General features: G+C 37.4%; 1 protein-coding gene across 2 annotated transcripts; it reads left to right on the top strand.

Moving 5' to 3' along the window:
• Positions 1 to 456: 456 nt before the first annotated feature.
• Positions 457 to 16,323, top strand: parvab (parvin, alpha b). Of its 2 annotated transcripts, XM_046857881.1 has the most exons (14): positions 457 to 1,014; positions 7,834 to 7,923; positions 8,141 to 8,211; positions 8,459 to 8,554; positions 8,778 to 8,880; positions 8,991 to 9,131; positions 9,308 to 9,423; positions 9,553 to 9,611; positions 10,336 to 10,355; positions 10,914 to 10,975; positions 11,053 to 11,121; positions 11,214 to 11,315; positions 12,239 to 12,311; positions 16,043 to 16,323. In XM_046857881.1, exons 1-14 carry the CDS (start codon positions 585 to 587, stop codon positions 16,117 to 16,119), a joined length of 1,509 nt encoding a protein of 502 aa, XP_046713837.1. In that variant the 5' UTR covers positions 457 to 584; the 3' UTR covers positions 16,120 to 16,323. The 2 variants fall into 2 exon arrangements, with proteins under 2 accessions (XP_046713837.1, XP_046713838.1); XM_046857882.1 differs by lacking the exon at positions 8,459 to 8,554 and having other exon boundaries at positions 465 to 1,014.
• The last annotated feature ends 340 nt before the right edge of the window (positions 16,324 to 16,663 follow it).

Raw genomic sequence — 16,663 nt, 5'->3', positions numbered from 1 at the left:
ATCAGTGCAAGCTTCATTCATCGATACCTAGAAAACCAAATACTGTGTAGGAAATTGGCCTGGGCAGGAGTGGTCATTTTTACAAATAAAACAGCTGCAGATGGGCATGGAAATTAAAGTAACCATCAAAAATTTTTTATTCTGTCTGTGTGGCACAGTGACAAATGATCCATGTCTCGGTACCAATCTGCAGCCCAGTGTTTGGGGTCCCTGGTCCTTAGTAAAGATTAGCAAGAAGTCAATTTTCAAATGAATTAATTTATTGAAAAAATAATAAAAAGATAAGCATACAAAATGTCCAGTTGTTCAAAAAATACTAATACTAAAGTACGCTTTTCTTATCATATGTACCTTATTAGCCTTAAAAACAGAGACCTTCTAAATGGACTATTTGAATGGTATGAAAGTAAATTCGGTGATATTTTGTTTTAAAGAAGTTTATTAAATAGTAGATCTGGTGACAATAGGACATGAGCAGATGTCCATCTTTGGTCAGTGGTAAATAAAAGTGTTGAGGAATGAAATGAGGGAGTATGTCTGTGTATGTCTGTGTGTGCAGATCTCTGAGGAGTATGTAGAGGAACATGTGGTGCTGTAGTGTCTTTTCTTCAGTGCAAAATTCAACGAAATGGCGTTCAGGAATTCCTACAATGTTTGTATTTTCCCTTTCTGGATTCAGCAGTAGGCTCTCTCACACACACACACACACACACACACACAGACACAAACGCAGGGAGGGACTTGGAGCGGAAAGAGCAGGGAGTCGACACCGTTATAGCCCAACATCTTCAGCAGAAATATTCCCCAAGCAGACGCTTTTTCTTCCTAAAGGAACTCAACGATCTGCAGCTTGGATTTTAGTTTGTGATTCAATTAAAATGGCTTCGTCTCCTCAGAAATCTCCTTCCTCTCCGAAATCTCCGAGTCCCAGATCACCGCCTTCCAGGAAAAAGGACGACTCCTTCCTCGGAAAACTCGGAGGAACTTTGGCCAGGAGAAAAAAGGCGAAAGAAGGTGTGAGCAGCAGATTTCACTTCCACAGGCCGTGCTTCCTCTCAGTGCACGAAGAATCCTCAATTGGGTTCATTTAGTTCATTTAGTCTCGAAACTTGAATATTTCATCCACACCCGTGTATTTGTATCCTAATTTGGTCACACTGTAAACTGTTTACTCCTGAAACCCAAATCTGCTGGGTTTAATAATCTTCACCCCAGTAAAACAATAAATACTGAGCATTTTCTGCACATTCAGGGTGTATACATTGTGTAATATTGCATGATCATACTATTTTAGACAGATTTTATTCATAACTGAATCACGGGACATGCTGTTTTAGAAAACAGATGTCCACAAACTAACAAAAAAGCAAAGTTGAATAATTTCTTATAACACCACACCCCAAAGTGTATATTCCTCTTATACAGCACCAGGGTTTTTTTCCAGTTACAATTTATTTACTAACTAATTTAAAATGTTACTTTTTTAACCAATACATCATCTTGCAGAACATTTTACAAGATATGTTCATTCCCACTGTCAGTTAAAGGATGCCACTTCATAGTTATAGTTTCCAATACCATCCCACCCAGTGTTTATTCTAATTATATTGCAGCAGTTAATGTATGCGATTTTATGCTTATTAATAACTTCTATTTCTTTTCTGTTGTTGTGAGAGAGTTTATGAAATATGTTCGTTCCTGTTATCACTTATGTTACAGCAGCCTTTTTTTTTTTTTTTTTTAGCAGCCTCACGTTTTTCTCTCTTAAAGTAAAAAAGCAAAAAGAACAAACAAACAAACCAAACAAACAAAAAAAATCACACTCATCTTTTGATGTTTACAAATACAAAAGAAAAAAAAATATTCCGAAGACTTCTTGAAGTCTTTTCTGAGATTGGAAACTCATTTGTTCAACAAAAAATTTGCTTAAACAAAACATTTTTTTGTTAAATAAAAGCACTTTAATGCCGTTTATTATTAGGTGTTTTTTTGCTAGGAATATATAATTGAAATGAAATAAAATGCATTCATTTCAAACTGTAGTTACAGCAGGAACTGTCACAGATGTCAGAAAACTAATCACCACTTTCTGAACAGTCAGAATTCAGCAGTGTTGTTTTATTTAGACATTGCAGTTTTCTGCATGCAAAAGATACTATACGTTACTATACTATAAACAAAGTATTTCATTTAATTTTCATTCGTATATTTTGTACAAGCTATTTATATTTTTTTTTTATTTGTAAGCAATGATTAAAATAAATCTGGTAAATATAATACTCGTCTGATAATGTAATGACTGGTCATAGTCATACTTATAGCAAATCATGATCTAACACTGGTTTCTCATAACTTGACTCTGAGGCACTATGTGTAAGACGCACCCTTGTAAGTGTTTCCAGAAAGCCTGGTGTAACCCTTATAAGGGAAAAAGCTGACTGTCGACCATCGCTCTTACGTCGTGCATTACTGCTAAATGAAATGACTCTGTAGGCTGTGTTTTAACTTGAAAGCCTGATTGTGACCACACTGACCACATGATAGGCTGAAAGGCTGTGTTTCTAATTAGCTGTCGGCATGTTTCTTCTATTAAATAAATAAATATTAAGTGCTTTTTCTAAGTAAGCCGTTCCATCTCTTCGGCACTCGGCCCACACCTGAGCCCTAACCACTCAAACCTGGGTCAGAGAGGTGAACGCAAATTACTTGCATTTATTCGATTCCATTGAGAGCCTCTTTGCTCCTGTATGTTAGAAATAGATTTAGTTATGAGTGCTGAGACATGCAGAGTGGATCACACAATAAGTGATGCCGGGGGAGACATGCAAGAAGCAAGACAGCTTTTTTAGAAAGAGATGGGAAAAAGAATCAGGCTTTTTCTTGGGCATTTGTCTTTGGCAATTAATTCGTTTCTGCACAATTTTGCACTGTCACTGTATTAAAACACTTAGACTATTACAACTAAAGCAGTCATGCCTTCTCAATTAAACTGGTTCTATGTCAATCGTCATATTAATCTGGAATGATTGCCGCTGGTCTCTTTAATATTAACTGGCACTTCCTGGAAGCTCTGCCCCCTTCCTACCCACTTTAAATGCTGTCTGAGCTCTTGGAGCGCTTAGGGGTCCTTGCTGTTTGTTAAGGTAAAGGGAGAAAGCTTTAGTAGATTCTTCTGCTTCTTTTTCGGATCATCTGTCTACACACCCCCTCTGTCCTCTACATCTGCCTCTTTCAAACAAACTACCTGCATGACTTCCCTCACCACATCCATAAACCTCCTCCTTGGTCTTCCTCTTTTCCTCCTTCCTGGTGGCTTCATCCTCAGCATTCTCCTACCGATATACCCCATGTCCCTCATCTACACATGTCCAAACCATCTCAATCTCGCCTCCCTCACCTTGTCTCCAAAACGTCCTATATGCGCTGTCCCTCTAATAAACTCATTTCTAATCCTGTCCATCCTCATCACTCCCAACGAAAACCTCAACATCTTCAGCTTTAGTAGATTATTAACAGTTATCTTCAATCACCATTCACCTTTTTATCAGAACACCTGCTCATATGACTGGAAACTAATGCATGTGCATGTGAATTGTTTTCCTAATCTTTACCTAACAACAGATTCTTTGTGTCTGTGCAAATGCTGTTGTCTTCTGAAGACACAATTTTGTCTTCTGCTGTTTTAGTGCATCCACCTGATGGTTCTATGAGTTGTGCTTGCTGAGGTGCTTTTCTAGGGTTACGGTTCACAAGAGTTGTAAAGAGGTTTTTTTTGAATAATTATGTTCTCATTGACAGCTCAAACCAATCTGGCTATTTCGAGCTCTAAATAATAATTTTTTTTTTCAACCACAGAACTGTCACTCACAGGATGTGTTGTGTTTTTACATAATTTTGTGTTAAACCCTAGAGACTGGGTTTTGTGTGAAATTCCCAGGAGAGCAGCAGTTTTGGAAACACACAGACCAGCTCATCCGTCACCAAAAACCATGCCAAGTTAAAGAAATCAGACATTGTATTCATTCTGATGTTTAATATGAACTTGAAGTCAAGTCAAGTCAAGAAGCTTTTTATTGTCATTTCACCCATATATAGCTGACGCAGTACACAGTGAAATGAAACATCATTCCTCCAGAACCCTGGTGCTACATTTAACAACATAAAGCTACATCACAGAAAACACCGAGCTAAGAATTAGTAAGTGTCCTCGCCACATAAAGTGCATCATGTGCAACCTGGTGCAAACAGTGCAAAGACAACACAGGACAATGCAAGACAACACAGGACAGTGTAGGACAAATACACAAAACACAAAATAGCGCCGCCTGTAAACCTGTTGTATATTACACACTGCGGTGTGTAAAGAGTGCTGAGTACAGGAGTGAACATTGCAATTAAACAAAAATGTAAACAAAATGTTGTGCAAAAGAGCAATAGCAGCAGTCAAAAAAGATGTGCAAAAACAGCATGTAAACAGTTTGTAGTAATGAGGTGATGTAATATGAGTGGTGCTGCAGACATGGATCTGTGAAGTGAGTACGATTGTGTGTTTGAGTCCGGGTTGTACAGATCAATCGCACAGTTGTGTGTGTGTGCGTGAGTTTCAATTCAGTTCTGTGTTGAGAAGCCTGATGGCTTGAGGGAAGAAACTGTTGCACCGTCTTTAATTGAAGCTCGTTACTGTATATGTGTGATTTTAATTTATCACACTGCTGTCACTTGATTGGATGATTGAATACCTGCATAAAAGATCAGGTATAGAGGTGTTCCTATTAAACAGGTCAGAATAATTTGTAATAATTAGGGATACCACTGTCATATAAAAAAAAAATTAAAAATCAAAGGCGATTATGAATTTTGGGTCAGAGTGAAACAAAGGATGAAGATTTTAGTCTAAAAAGATAAAACCACTTTATATCAACACTTTTCAAAAAATTTTTAGACTTGTGGCTATTTGACCAACAATTTGTAAAAGGATAATCAGAAATGCATCAAAGTTGTACTGTTATTTCTCTTTTTAACTGCTCACTGTGCACAATATTCTAATGATTTTTTTTTTGTAGTAATATGATTGCGCACTCTCCTACTCTAAAATGTTGAAAATATAAAATTTTCTGGCATTTTTAGACATTTCTATATATAAAAATGCTAAATTGCAAGCGAGGGAAAAACAAAAATAGTGCATGAATCTATAATGCACACATACAGTACGATAAACACAGTTACAGCCAGGTTTTGCCCTTTGTTTTTCCTTTTTGTCAGCATGCAGCTGAGCACGGTTCAAACATTTGACGTAATGGGAGAAGCAAATAAAAACAGGATGTTGACGTGTCGGGGGATCTTGATCCCTGGCGGAATTTCTTGTAGGCATGTACAAAGCCATGGCTGCAGTGATTGGACAAACAAGCCAAGCATGAGCCATGAGTCATTAAAGAGGTGTGGGATCAGCTGCTACAGATCTGTGATATGTTGATGTGCTGGTTTACACTGAGGTCAATCGATCGTCACATTAAAATGTAAATGTAACACATTTTCCCAGACTCCATTAAGGGATTCCTAATGGGGTTCATTGGGTGATCGTTTGTATGATCATGTTTTATCTGTGTTTCCTGAAAATTGATATGAATATTTGTTGTGAATTGAGCCTTGTTGGAAGTAGATGAGGACGAAATACTGATCAGTGGTGGACAAAGTACATCTACCCTGTACTAATTACAAAAGTAGTCGCTTTTGAATGTACTTATTTATCAGAAGTAAAGAATTTACATATATTTTGAATATTCATGCAGTTCACTGTTCAGTACTTCAGCTATTTGCTGTTGTAATAATCTCCACTCTTCTGGGAAGATGTTCCACTAGATTTTAGAGTGTGCTTGTGGAGATTGGTGCTCATTCAGCCACAAGAATGTTAGTAAAGTCAGGTACCGATGTAAGGTGAGGAGGCCTGGGGTGCAGTAAGCATTCCAGTTCATCCTAAAGGTGTTTAATAGGCTTGAGGTCAGAGCTGTATTGCATGCCACTCAAGATCTTCCACTCCAACCAATGCAAACCATATCTTCATAGAGCTCGCTTTGTGCACAGGCATTGTCATGCTTTCGCAGTAATTTGTGCTATTTTACACTAAATATAAAAATGGCTGTCAGAACCAGCGACCACTGAATTCAGGTCAAGATCAACCACAAAACGTTACATTTTGAAATGCTTAGAACTAAAAGGAATGAAGCGATGAAAGCTGTGGTATGTAAACTCTGTTTCATTAGTTTATTGTTATGTCTGGTTACATTCCATTGCTCATGTATTTATCAAGTATTTATTTGCATTTGTATATTACCCTCTATACAGAACCAAAATGAGCAGCAGAAAGCACTGGGTTTCTTTTTCTGCTCGTTCTGTTTCTTATTAAAATGTGATACATGGCCTTGCTTTGTTAGTGATTGTGGAATGCTGAAGTAAACAAAGCTGAGAAGCTAAGGGTTTTATTCATTTAATACATTTAGTCGTCTGTTTTGACACCTAGGTGCTGAAATGAACTTCTTGTACATATCAGAATATATATAATAACCTACGTCTTCTAGTGGTAATTAAGTTAGCTCAAAAAACTTTTCTTTCCTTCTCTATCTATAACTTCCTCAAAAGAGTATTTTGACTGACGGGTATCAGGATGTATTTACAGGATATGTATTTATTTGAATTCAAAGCACTTCTGTAGGTCGATAAGTGCATCTGAAATATGACTTAAATGCAAATTGAGATGTTCGAAATTGGAAATGTTTTATTTAATTAAGAGTTTTACATTTGTTTTTCATCCTCACAGAGCGTATTTTTAAAATTCTCAGACGTTGTTTTCTCCCCTTTTTTTCTTCTCTACACCCACCGCGTCAGGTGCATGCTTTACATCACGTGGTGAAAAGGTCTTTTTGTGGTCACAGTGAATAAAGAGGAATAATAGTGTTCTGTTTTATACAGTGCTGTGTATTCACTTTAGTTTGTTAAATTCTGTAAAGCTGCTTCGAGACAATGTCCGTTGTGAAAAGCGCTATAGAAATAAACTTGACTTGACTATTGAAAAAACTAATCAAGTTCATGATTTTAATATGTCGTATTTTGTGCCACCCTATCAACAACCAGAATCTCTTAACCAGTCAGAACAAGAAATGATAATTGGTTAGATAAACATGATATCAAAATAAACATGTGATAAATATCTTGTCTATTGCTGTTCTTAAAAATTAAAACAGTCCCGATCAATTCAGGTTTTTATTCAGTTCAGATTTCTGCTCACAAACTATACATTTTTTTATTCCCATAATGTCCATATTCATTTTCGGATCAAATTGCACTGTTTACAGTTAGATCTTATGCAGCATTCACAGGGTTTGACACATCAATTTGAATGATAAAAAAGCCTTAAAGTGCTGTGGCTTTGTGTTTGGTTGCCTGTGATACCGATTATGGAAAGATGTGCATCGATCGCAAGGCTGAATCGTAGCTCTTTTGTTAACCCAGACGTGTTCAGGCCTGAATGCATAGCATTAGATGTGGCACTCTGAGCAGCCTCCCTCTGCTAAAACCAATAGCACATCACTGACCACTAATGATGAGAGGCACAGCCTGTTACACTGCATACTGCTGTGAGATTGTGTGTCTGCTGCTCTCTATTAGCTGCCCTTATTCTAATCATCTGTTGAAAGCTGATGAAAGGAAAATCCTAAAATGGTCAATGAAAACCCAAAGATACTTGTGGTTTAATGTAATGTTGGGTGTTGTAATAATATTAGGAGTGTAGCCGATCCCAAAGGGCAACTTCTTATCATTTATTGATGCTCTTTACAGTTTCTGAGCTCCAAGAAGAGGGCATGAATGCAATCAACCTGCCCCTGAGTCCCACTCCGTTTGAGCTGGATCCCGAGGACACCATGCTGGGTAACATTTCACAATGTCAGAGGGAAAAATTTCAGTTTCTCCCTTTTTTCTCTTGCAATACCAGTACATTTTAAAAACATTTTGACTACTACAGAAGCAGTTTAGGTCTAAAACCTGCTTAATTAAATACTAAAATACAGAAGGGTTGCCAGATTAAATGATCACAAGTGACTGCAAACTGCCTAAAAAGTACTGTTTGCCTGTTTTGTTTTTAAAGAAGAGAATGAAGTCCGCACAATGGTGGATCCCAACTCCAGACATGACCCTAAACTTCAGGAGCTCACGAAGGTGTGTTTACTGTGTTGTAGTAAATGAACTTATCATTGCAGACAACCTGAATGTAAATGTCCTGGATTGACTTTTTCTTATTCACAAATTTCTACATTTTTCGAATAATTTTTGGTGTTAATTAATCACTGGGTGAGCGATTCTGAGATTCTCATTTGGGTGGCCGGTGGCTGCAGCATCATCCATTGTAATTGTAACTCTTTTGACCTGCCACTCGAGAGCCTGTGACATTTATTTTTGGAAGTAGTTTCAGGTGCCAGCACAATCTGACAGTCATAAGAGCAGCTTCGAACTTAGGTTTCCTAAAACAGGAAGGTTTTTGGACATGGCTTTACACTTATTTGTAAGCTAAAAAATTTTTTATTATTACTTGATTTAAAAACTTGATTTTGAAATATTCTACAACATTAAATGTTGTTTTTTAATATATAAATCTGTTATTGTTTGCAACTTGCTATTGTGTAACAGGGATAAATAAAAACATGTCAAAATTAACTGTGTGTGATTGAGAATGAACCACATGGATTGAATGGCCATGCAGCTAATACACAGAACCATTGATGCAGGTGCTCATCGACTGGATCAACGATGTTTTAGTAGGAGAGCGAATCATTGTCAAAGATCTAGCCGAGGACCTTTATGATGGACAGGTTCTTCAGAAGCTCTTTGGTAAAAACGAATCTTACTTTGTTGCAGCACTCCAAAAAAAAAACTTTCTTATTTTCACCTCTCTTTGAGATGTGAAAGAAAGCCTGTTATTTTTGTAATTGTTTCTTTAGAGAAGCTGGAAGGAGAGAAGCTTAATGTCGCTGAAGTTACACAGTCTGAGATTGCCCAGAAGCAGAAGCTTCAGACCGTCCTGGAAAAGATCAATGACACACTCAAAGTGTCCTCCAGGAACATCAAATGGAACATTGACTGTAAATAGATTCATGTTTTGGATTAATCAGTGGCAGCATGTCTACTTCGGTTTTAGTCTACTTTCAATCTTGGGACCAACATAGTGTATTTAGTGTTTTTTCTTTAAATAATTTTGTTGTTTTAAGCCTTTATATTATATCATGAATATTCCCTCCATTTTTACTGTGTTTCTCAGCAATACATGCCAAGAGCATAGTCGCCATACTTCACTTGTTGGTGGCTCTGTCTCAGCACTTTCGCGCTCCAATCCGACTCCCAGACCACGTGTCCATACAAGTAGTTGTGGTTCAGGTACTGGTTTTGCATCTCTTATCTGACGTCCTTAACATTTTGCAGTATTTTGGTGCGTTAAAGCTGCTAACTGCAATTTATTCCTTTTTTCATGTCCACGTTATTTACTCACGTTTTGTCTTTTCCTAGAAACGTGAGGGCATCCTTCAGTCTCAGCAGGTCCTAGAGGAAATTACTGGCAACACCGAGTATGTCATTACTGTTCTATATAGTTTTTCCTTTCAGTAACCGGCCACAGCTGTGCAAGTGAAACTGGATCTACTGATATCTTCCAAAAGGACAAATTAGATTCTCCAAGGGAAAAAAGGATGGGTAGTGGAAGATTGAGAAAAATGGTGACAAACGGCTGAACATATCGATATATCGCTCAAATTAATATTTATTGCTAATTTTTGGAAGTGGTTAAATCAGCCTGTCCTATTGTTGGAAGCTGAAAATGTCTACCGAGTTGAAAAGTGAGAAACACGCAGTGACATGCCAGACCCTGGGGAAGGAGTAGGGAGTGGCGTGGTGCTGGATCTTCTGGCTGATGAGCAGCTTTGTGGCGAGATGGGCTTGAGCACCAGCGCTCTGCTCCTGCCAGTTCTCCGCTGCTGCCGAGCTCTGATTAATAGCGCTCCAGCAGGCACAAATCAACTGCCCAGATAGGGGCGGGCTCAGGGCTTTTGGCTGATGCCTGGCATGTGGGCAGCAGCTGCCGTGGCATGCCTCTGCCCGGGCAGATTTGAGCGTGAAGACAAGGTGCTGGTAGGCAGATGTCCACCAGGCCAAAATCCTAAAACCTAGCTCTGTTTGATTTAGGTTATTTTGTCTTTTCAGGGCTCCTTTACATTTTATTGGATGTTCTCATCTTAATCTGTCTTTTTTCGAATATTTCATCTCAAACTGAATGTTTCTTTTGTTTTCTTTCAGGGCACTTTCTGGAAGGCATGGTCTGTATTACACATGAAAAAAAAAAGATTATTGGGCTGTATTCAGAGTCGACTACTCAAGACCTAAAGTTACCTAAATATTTAACATGGGGAAAGTTTTCAGACTCAGTTATGCACCTGCATAAATCGTTGTAATCTGTGTAAATCACATTCCCCAAGATTTGTTTGGTTAAAATGAACAGTATGAATTTATATACTTTAAATAATGTATATTTGTATTTTGGTGAATGCAGCCAGGTGATACTTTATTGAGGTAATGGAACGATGTATAAAAAGCAGGTTGGATCTCCTCCTATTTTTCAAAATCTGTATTTTGAGTTGTCAGCAATATTTGATGTATAACTGTACTTAATATTGGACTGCTAAGGCATGACACGTTTTTTTTTTTTTTTGTAAACTCTCAATCTAAAATATACATTTCTGAATGTAATTATGTATTAATTCCTCATTACAACCAAACTCTTAGTACAGCCAATAAATCTTATAGTAAATGTAAATAGTAAATTTACACTGTAGAAGAATAAAACACTCAGTCCGTTATTGCTCCCCCACACACAGAGCGTGACGCCTTCGACACCTTGTTCGATCATGCACCAGACAAGCTGAATGTGGTTAAAAAGGTAAGTGCATTTAATTCATTTATGTTCATTAACCACATATCTAAAGATCTATTTTAACCATCTGGCTTCTCCTGCAGACTCTGTTAACATTTGTGAACAAGCACTTAAACAAGTTGAACCTGGAGGTGTCTGAGCTGGACACACAGGTAACATCTGGCCAAAGGCCTGTCACCCAATGTCAGAGAATATATAATTTTATAGGTCAAGATATATTAATAATTTTCTGTATGATTGTTAGTTTGCTGATGGTGTGTACTTGGTGTTGCTGATGGGGCTCCTGGAAGGATATTTTGTCCCTCTCTACAACTTCTTCCTTACCCCAGACAATTTTGACCATAAGGTACTGCTATTCATTCTGTTTATTACATTGATTTCTCTGATCATGCGCTGTGCCTGAAGTGCAAGCATTTGTATGCTTATTTCAATCTAATGCACCCATTTCAATCAACTGCATTACTACATACTGCATTCATTACATGGCTGTATATTCCAGGAGGCAATGTGAACCTTCACTAGTAAGAAGTGATGTAGGATGATAGAAAAACATTGTCCATCGTATTACCAGGAGATCACGAGTTTGAATCCTCACTACGCCACAGCTAGATATTGCGGAATCGGAGAGAGCAGAATTGGAGCTGCCTAATGAATGGGAGGGGTGGTGATCTTTCCTGTCAGTCAGAATGCTGTAACCAAATGTGTGCACTCATCTAGCTGATGCAGAAACAGCATTTTTTTTATGTGTGCCTAACTGCTCTATGATGCAGTATGAGCAGTACTTTTTACAATCATGTACAGTATATGGGTTAAATACAAAAACGGTTTTGTAAACAGCAAGGAAACAAATGCAAAGAGAAAAAATTCTAAAGAAATTTAACTGATATACAATAAAATGAATGAAATAAAACTGACCCCAATTCATATAAAGTAAAAAAATGTTTTGTTGTTTATTTAATAGTGAATTTAAACTTTTAAACCATTGACCCATGCCATATTTGGTGATTCTTTTCAGTGTTATTGCTTTTGGTGTTTAAATGTATGCCATGGCACTTTGAACTGGACTGATTAAATGTAGACTCAGATACTTTCTATAACAATGTGCAGTCTACCACTTAATATATTCAATAGTGTATGTATGAATCCAAGGCCACCCATTTTCTGGAAGAAGCCGATGACTAGATGTACTCACAATATGGTTAATGCCTCAAATCATTTATGCTTATAACTTTGTATAAAAGAGTGAATGTTTGTAATTTTTTATTGTAGGTGCACAACGTTTCATTTTCCTTCGAGCTGATGCAAGATGGCGGTTTGGAGAAGCCGAAACCAAGGCCTGAGGGTTGGTGTTTGTATTTTTTTACCACTATTTAGATGATAATTTCTAAAGTCGTCAAGCAAAATACATATACAAAATTCTAGGGCTGATTATAAAAGCCTCCACTCTAATGACTGGGAAGCGAATCACTTTATGGGCTGCAGTTTCACCAATAAGCATTTGTAAGAAACCACTTTTGTACGTCGCTCTGGATAAGGGCGTCTGCTAAATGCCACAAATGTAAATGTAAATTCATTGATCCAGGATATTCCAAGGATCTGATTTACTATAGAGTCCTGTGTATAAAACATTATGGCTGAAGGACAGGCATTAAATCCGTGTTTACCTGCGTCCACCATTTAAATACTCAAACTGAGTATTTTAAAAATGATCTTGAAAGTATGACTCAGTATCCGATGATTGTTCTTGTTATTCTTGCTGCAGGAAAGTTGGTTAGAAAAATATTTATCACAAATGCGTAGCTTCAACAGCACATTCCAGAGAAAAGGGTTTTGTTTATTTTTAATCTGTTTAGCACCCTTGTTCAAGTATTCCATTTTATCTTCTATTCTAAAGACAATCTGGACAACATGAGCAGACTTATTCTGCCTGGGACTATAGTTATACACCACTCTATTTTACAACCTGGGAAGAAACGTTTCTTAATTGTTATATTATTGGCATTATTTAATAATGCTTCACAGTAGTGATTTAATATTGCACTGTAGTGATTCCTGGCTATGGGTTGGTTTTCGTCCCTTGTGTGTTCTAGTGCACACGTAACACTTAATGTGTTTTTTCTATATCAGACGGTCACCTCAATGGGTGCCAAGGAGGTGAACCCTTCTGCCTGCTGTGTCACGAACATCACCTCGGTTTTGTAGACATAATTTTTGTCTATTTTCTTTGAGCTCATATGTGCCTGTTTTTTTAGTTGCTTACATATTGCATAGAAATAGCGAGCTACATAAGCAATGGGATGCAAGGTGGCCACATAAGTGCTTTGTAATGCCATGTTTATCTTGAGTGGTCTCATGTGAGTAGAGACATTCACTGCAGTGTGAGCTGCACAACACTCACTTAATTCTACTGGCTTCTCCATCCTGTGTTTACTCTTTTTGATTGTTTCACATGTCTCTCTGACTGTTAGTTCTTGCTTATTCACAGCTTTTTGTTTGGATGTGGGTATTCCCTTCATACCAAAAGTAGGTTGGAACCCCCCCCAGAGTCCACACTGTTCTGATAAGGCTAACGCTGCTAACCATGCTACAGGATGTTTCAATAAACAATGTCTTAATCTCTTGAAAAACCATGCTGGGCATGAGTTATTTACCCACAGCCTTTGTATTGACCAACTTAAGGAAGCTATGTCTGATTCAGACATCCATTCAGACATTCAGACAACTCCTGTGTTGACAACATAATGGTGTCACTGCAGACACAACATGCATGGCTGGCAGTTTTGAAACTTGGCTCAGAGCTGAATCTGGCTCAAACGCCTCCGTATAAACAGGCTGTTGGTTGTAAACGCCCAGGCCCAGTGACAACTGATAAGCACAGAAGCCCAGAAAGCAGTCTGAACTGTTCTCTAAACAAATGACTATCAGGGCAGCAGACATGGTTCATCTGAAACCGATGATCTAGCAGCTGAGGCTATGTAACTCATGATTGAGGTTTGCATTCTTTAGCACAACCCTGTTACTCAGTGGCCAGTCATACTTCTGGAATAGATGTATTTAGGAGGTTCCTTTATGCTGATCTTGAAAGTCATGGAAGTTTCAACTGCTCCAGTCTCTGCAGCATCTGGAAAAACATTCTGGTTCTTTTCCTTTCAGCTTTTAAGCACATACAGCAGGCTCAAATGAAGAACATCATTATGGCTTTAATAGGGTTTAGTTGTGCATCTCAACCCACAACTACAAAGTGTACTTTTTTAAAGTTCATCTGTGCCAAGAACCACACCCACAGTACAGTGAAAGACCTGCTTAATCTATGGGAGATGCAGCAACTAATTTCTGGACACGAGATGGTTGTTAGGACCTAGATTTCCACTTGTGCTTTCACTAGTTTCACGAATATCTTGGCAGCTTCTTCCACAAGCAGATCTGTTGTCCCAGATGGATGATGAGTATTTGTGCGTTTGGCTTCTGTGACTGATTCTCTGAGGACTAAGTAGTAAAATGTAGCAATTCATGAAACACTTCTGAATGCAAGAGCCCTAACACATTGACTTGTATGTCTTTAAGTGGAAATCGTTCTGCAAATGGTGTTCATTTTATCAGCAAGACCCTGTACATTTTCCACTTTCTAGGATCCTTCTACCCTAAAAGTGTATGTGGCAGAGATCACATATTACCACTCCAAGGATTCTGTAGGCTTATTACTAATGATAGAACAGAGATAAAATGTTACCATTTGCCAATATCGTCTAGAAGTTTCCCATTGTACTTTCCACTTTTGTGTTGTTAAGTCTATTTGAACTTCCCTTGCTGTGGCCTGTTCACAGGTGGTGATGTCATTTAGATCCTTAGACACATTTACATTACATTTATGGCACTTAAGAGATGCCCTTATATAGATCAACATACAAACGTGCTTGAAAGTCCATATCAATGAATGAATCAAAACTAGTTTACTAGGTTGCAAACACTCTAAAGCATGGTGGACATGTAGTCTATACGGTAACCATCCCCTTTACAAAAATCATATCTATTTAATGGGCCTTATTATACTCACCCATTACGTATGTACTGCCCAAATTTGTCATCTAATGTGTGCCAAAAAATTTGGGACGTTCTTCATATTTTGCATGGGTCATGTTGCCATGGTAGTCCTTCATTGTTTCTAGTGTCTGATCATATTTATCCTACTAACGAGATTTTTGGAAGAATTTATGTAGGTGTCAATTCAAATATTAGATACATATTTAAGTGTTTTTATGAACTCTTTTTTTTTCTTTTCTTTTATTAACCCCTCTGAGGAAATTGTAATGTATCGGCAAAATGTTCTAGTAATTGTTGATGGCTATATGAAAGTGGTATTTTTTTGTTACCATGTATGATTGTTATATAATTGCTATTGATCCAGCACATTCAACCATACAGAAAATTTCATGTCTCCATCATGATCATGTCACATAAATCTATTGCCAAATCTCCTACTTATTTGTTCAAGTGCATTTTGTGTGGGTTTTTTTTTTTTTTTTTTTCTCTTTGCATGCATGCTTAGTTGATTATTCAAGCATTATTTCCCACCCCAGAGTTTACAGATCCACAGTTACATATGGCACTAGCATTTACGTTACATATATACTTAATACTCTACTTCAGTAACAGAATGGCATCTTCTGGGGTTTCATATACATTTCTGTTGTATTCTAGGCAGTATTTTAAACAGACATTAAAACATTTTGAGATCCGAATTCACCACAGATCTCAAGGACATTTTATCAAAAAGCTCATTTTAGTATTATTAACCCGTTTTGTAAATTCCCAGCACATCATCCCCTAGATTTGCTCTATATCAGATTGCAAATGCAAATCATCTTCCTTATTACTGATCTTAGTAAATCGGTGCCTAAGAGTTATACTTGTACACGGATGGCAAATGCCTTTATTCAAAAGACATTGCTGTGGCTTATGTGTAAAGAAGAGTTATAAGTCAAAAATGGTTCTCGACTCATTAATTGAACTTGCAGCATTCCATTAAATCATAACCTTCACCTTAATCTATATCTTGTTTTTCTGTCTTCACAGACATTGTCAACTGTGACTTGAAGTCCACACTACGTGTCCTCTACAACCTTTTTACCAAGTACAGGAATGTGGAATGAATTTCTTGACTGTGGCAGTCGCTTTGGAAACGACATCCTTATCAGTATTAGATGAGTTTTTGTGGATTAATATTTTACAGCATTCAGTATTATTTCTATATTCAGTATTTTTTCACTGCTGCTCTGCATTTGTGCAACATGCTAGTAAATCTTATTATTATCATTATAGTTTACACAGTAATAAAGGTTGCGTGATGAAGCTAATAGTGGGTTAATGCCAAGTGTGTTTAAATAATTTTTATATTCCATAATTTTGTATTTTTTTTTTTAATCTGAAGTGAGTTTTTGCAAATCATATCTTCTAGGCAGGATCAACATCCCATACACTCATTCCCATGTCAGAGCTTGTTTTTGAACAATATATTTTGGATCTATTCTACATGTTGGTGTTTGTCATGTGTCCTCATGTGGACTAGACCCTGGACAACTGACGGTCAGACTGCTTCCATTTTGGCCGGTTTTTATCACTGATTATTGATGGAAACTGAGGCAATAAATAACAGCAAGGTCTTTCACTTTTTATTTTAAATTGTTGCATGGAGTT

This window comes from Silurus meridionalis, chromosome 9 (genome assembly GCF_014805685.1).
Source record: "Silurus meridionalis isolate SWU-2019-XX chromosome 9, ASM1480568v1, whole genome shotgun sequence".
Taxonomy (NCBI): Eukaryota; Metazoa; Chordata; class Actinopteri; order Siluriformes; family Siluridae; genus Silurus; species Silurus meridionalis.
The sequence above is the reverse complement of the archived record's forward strand: the minus strand, read 5'-3'. Positions and strand labels throughout refer to the sequence as shown.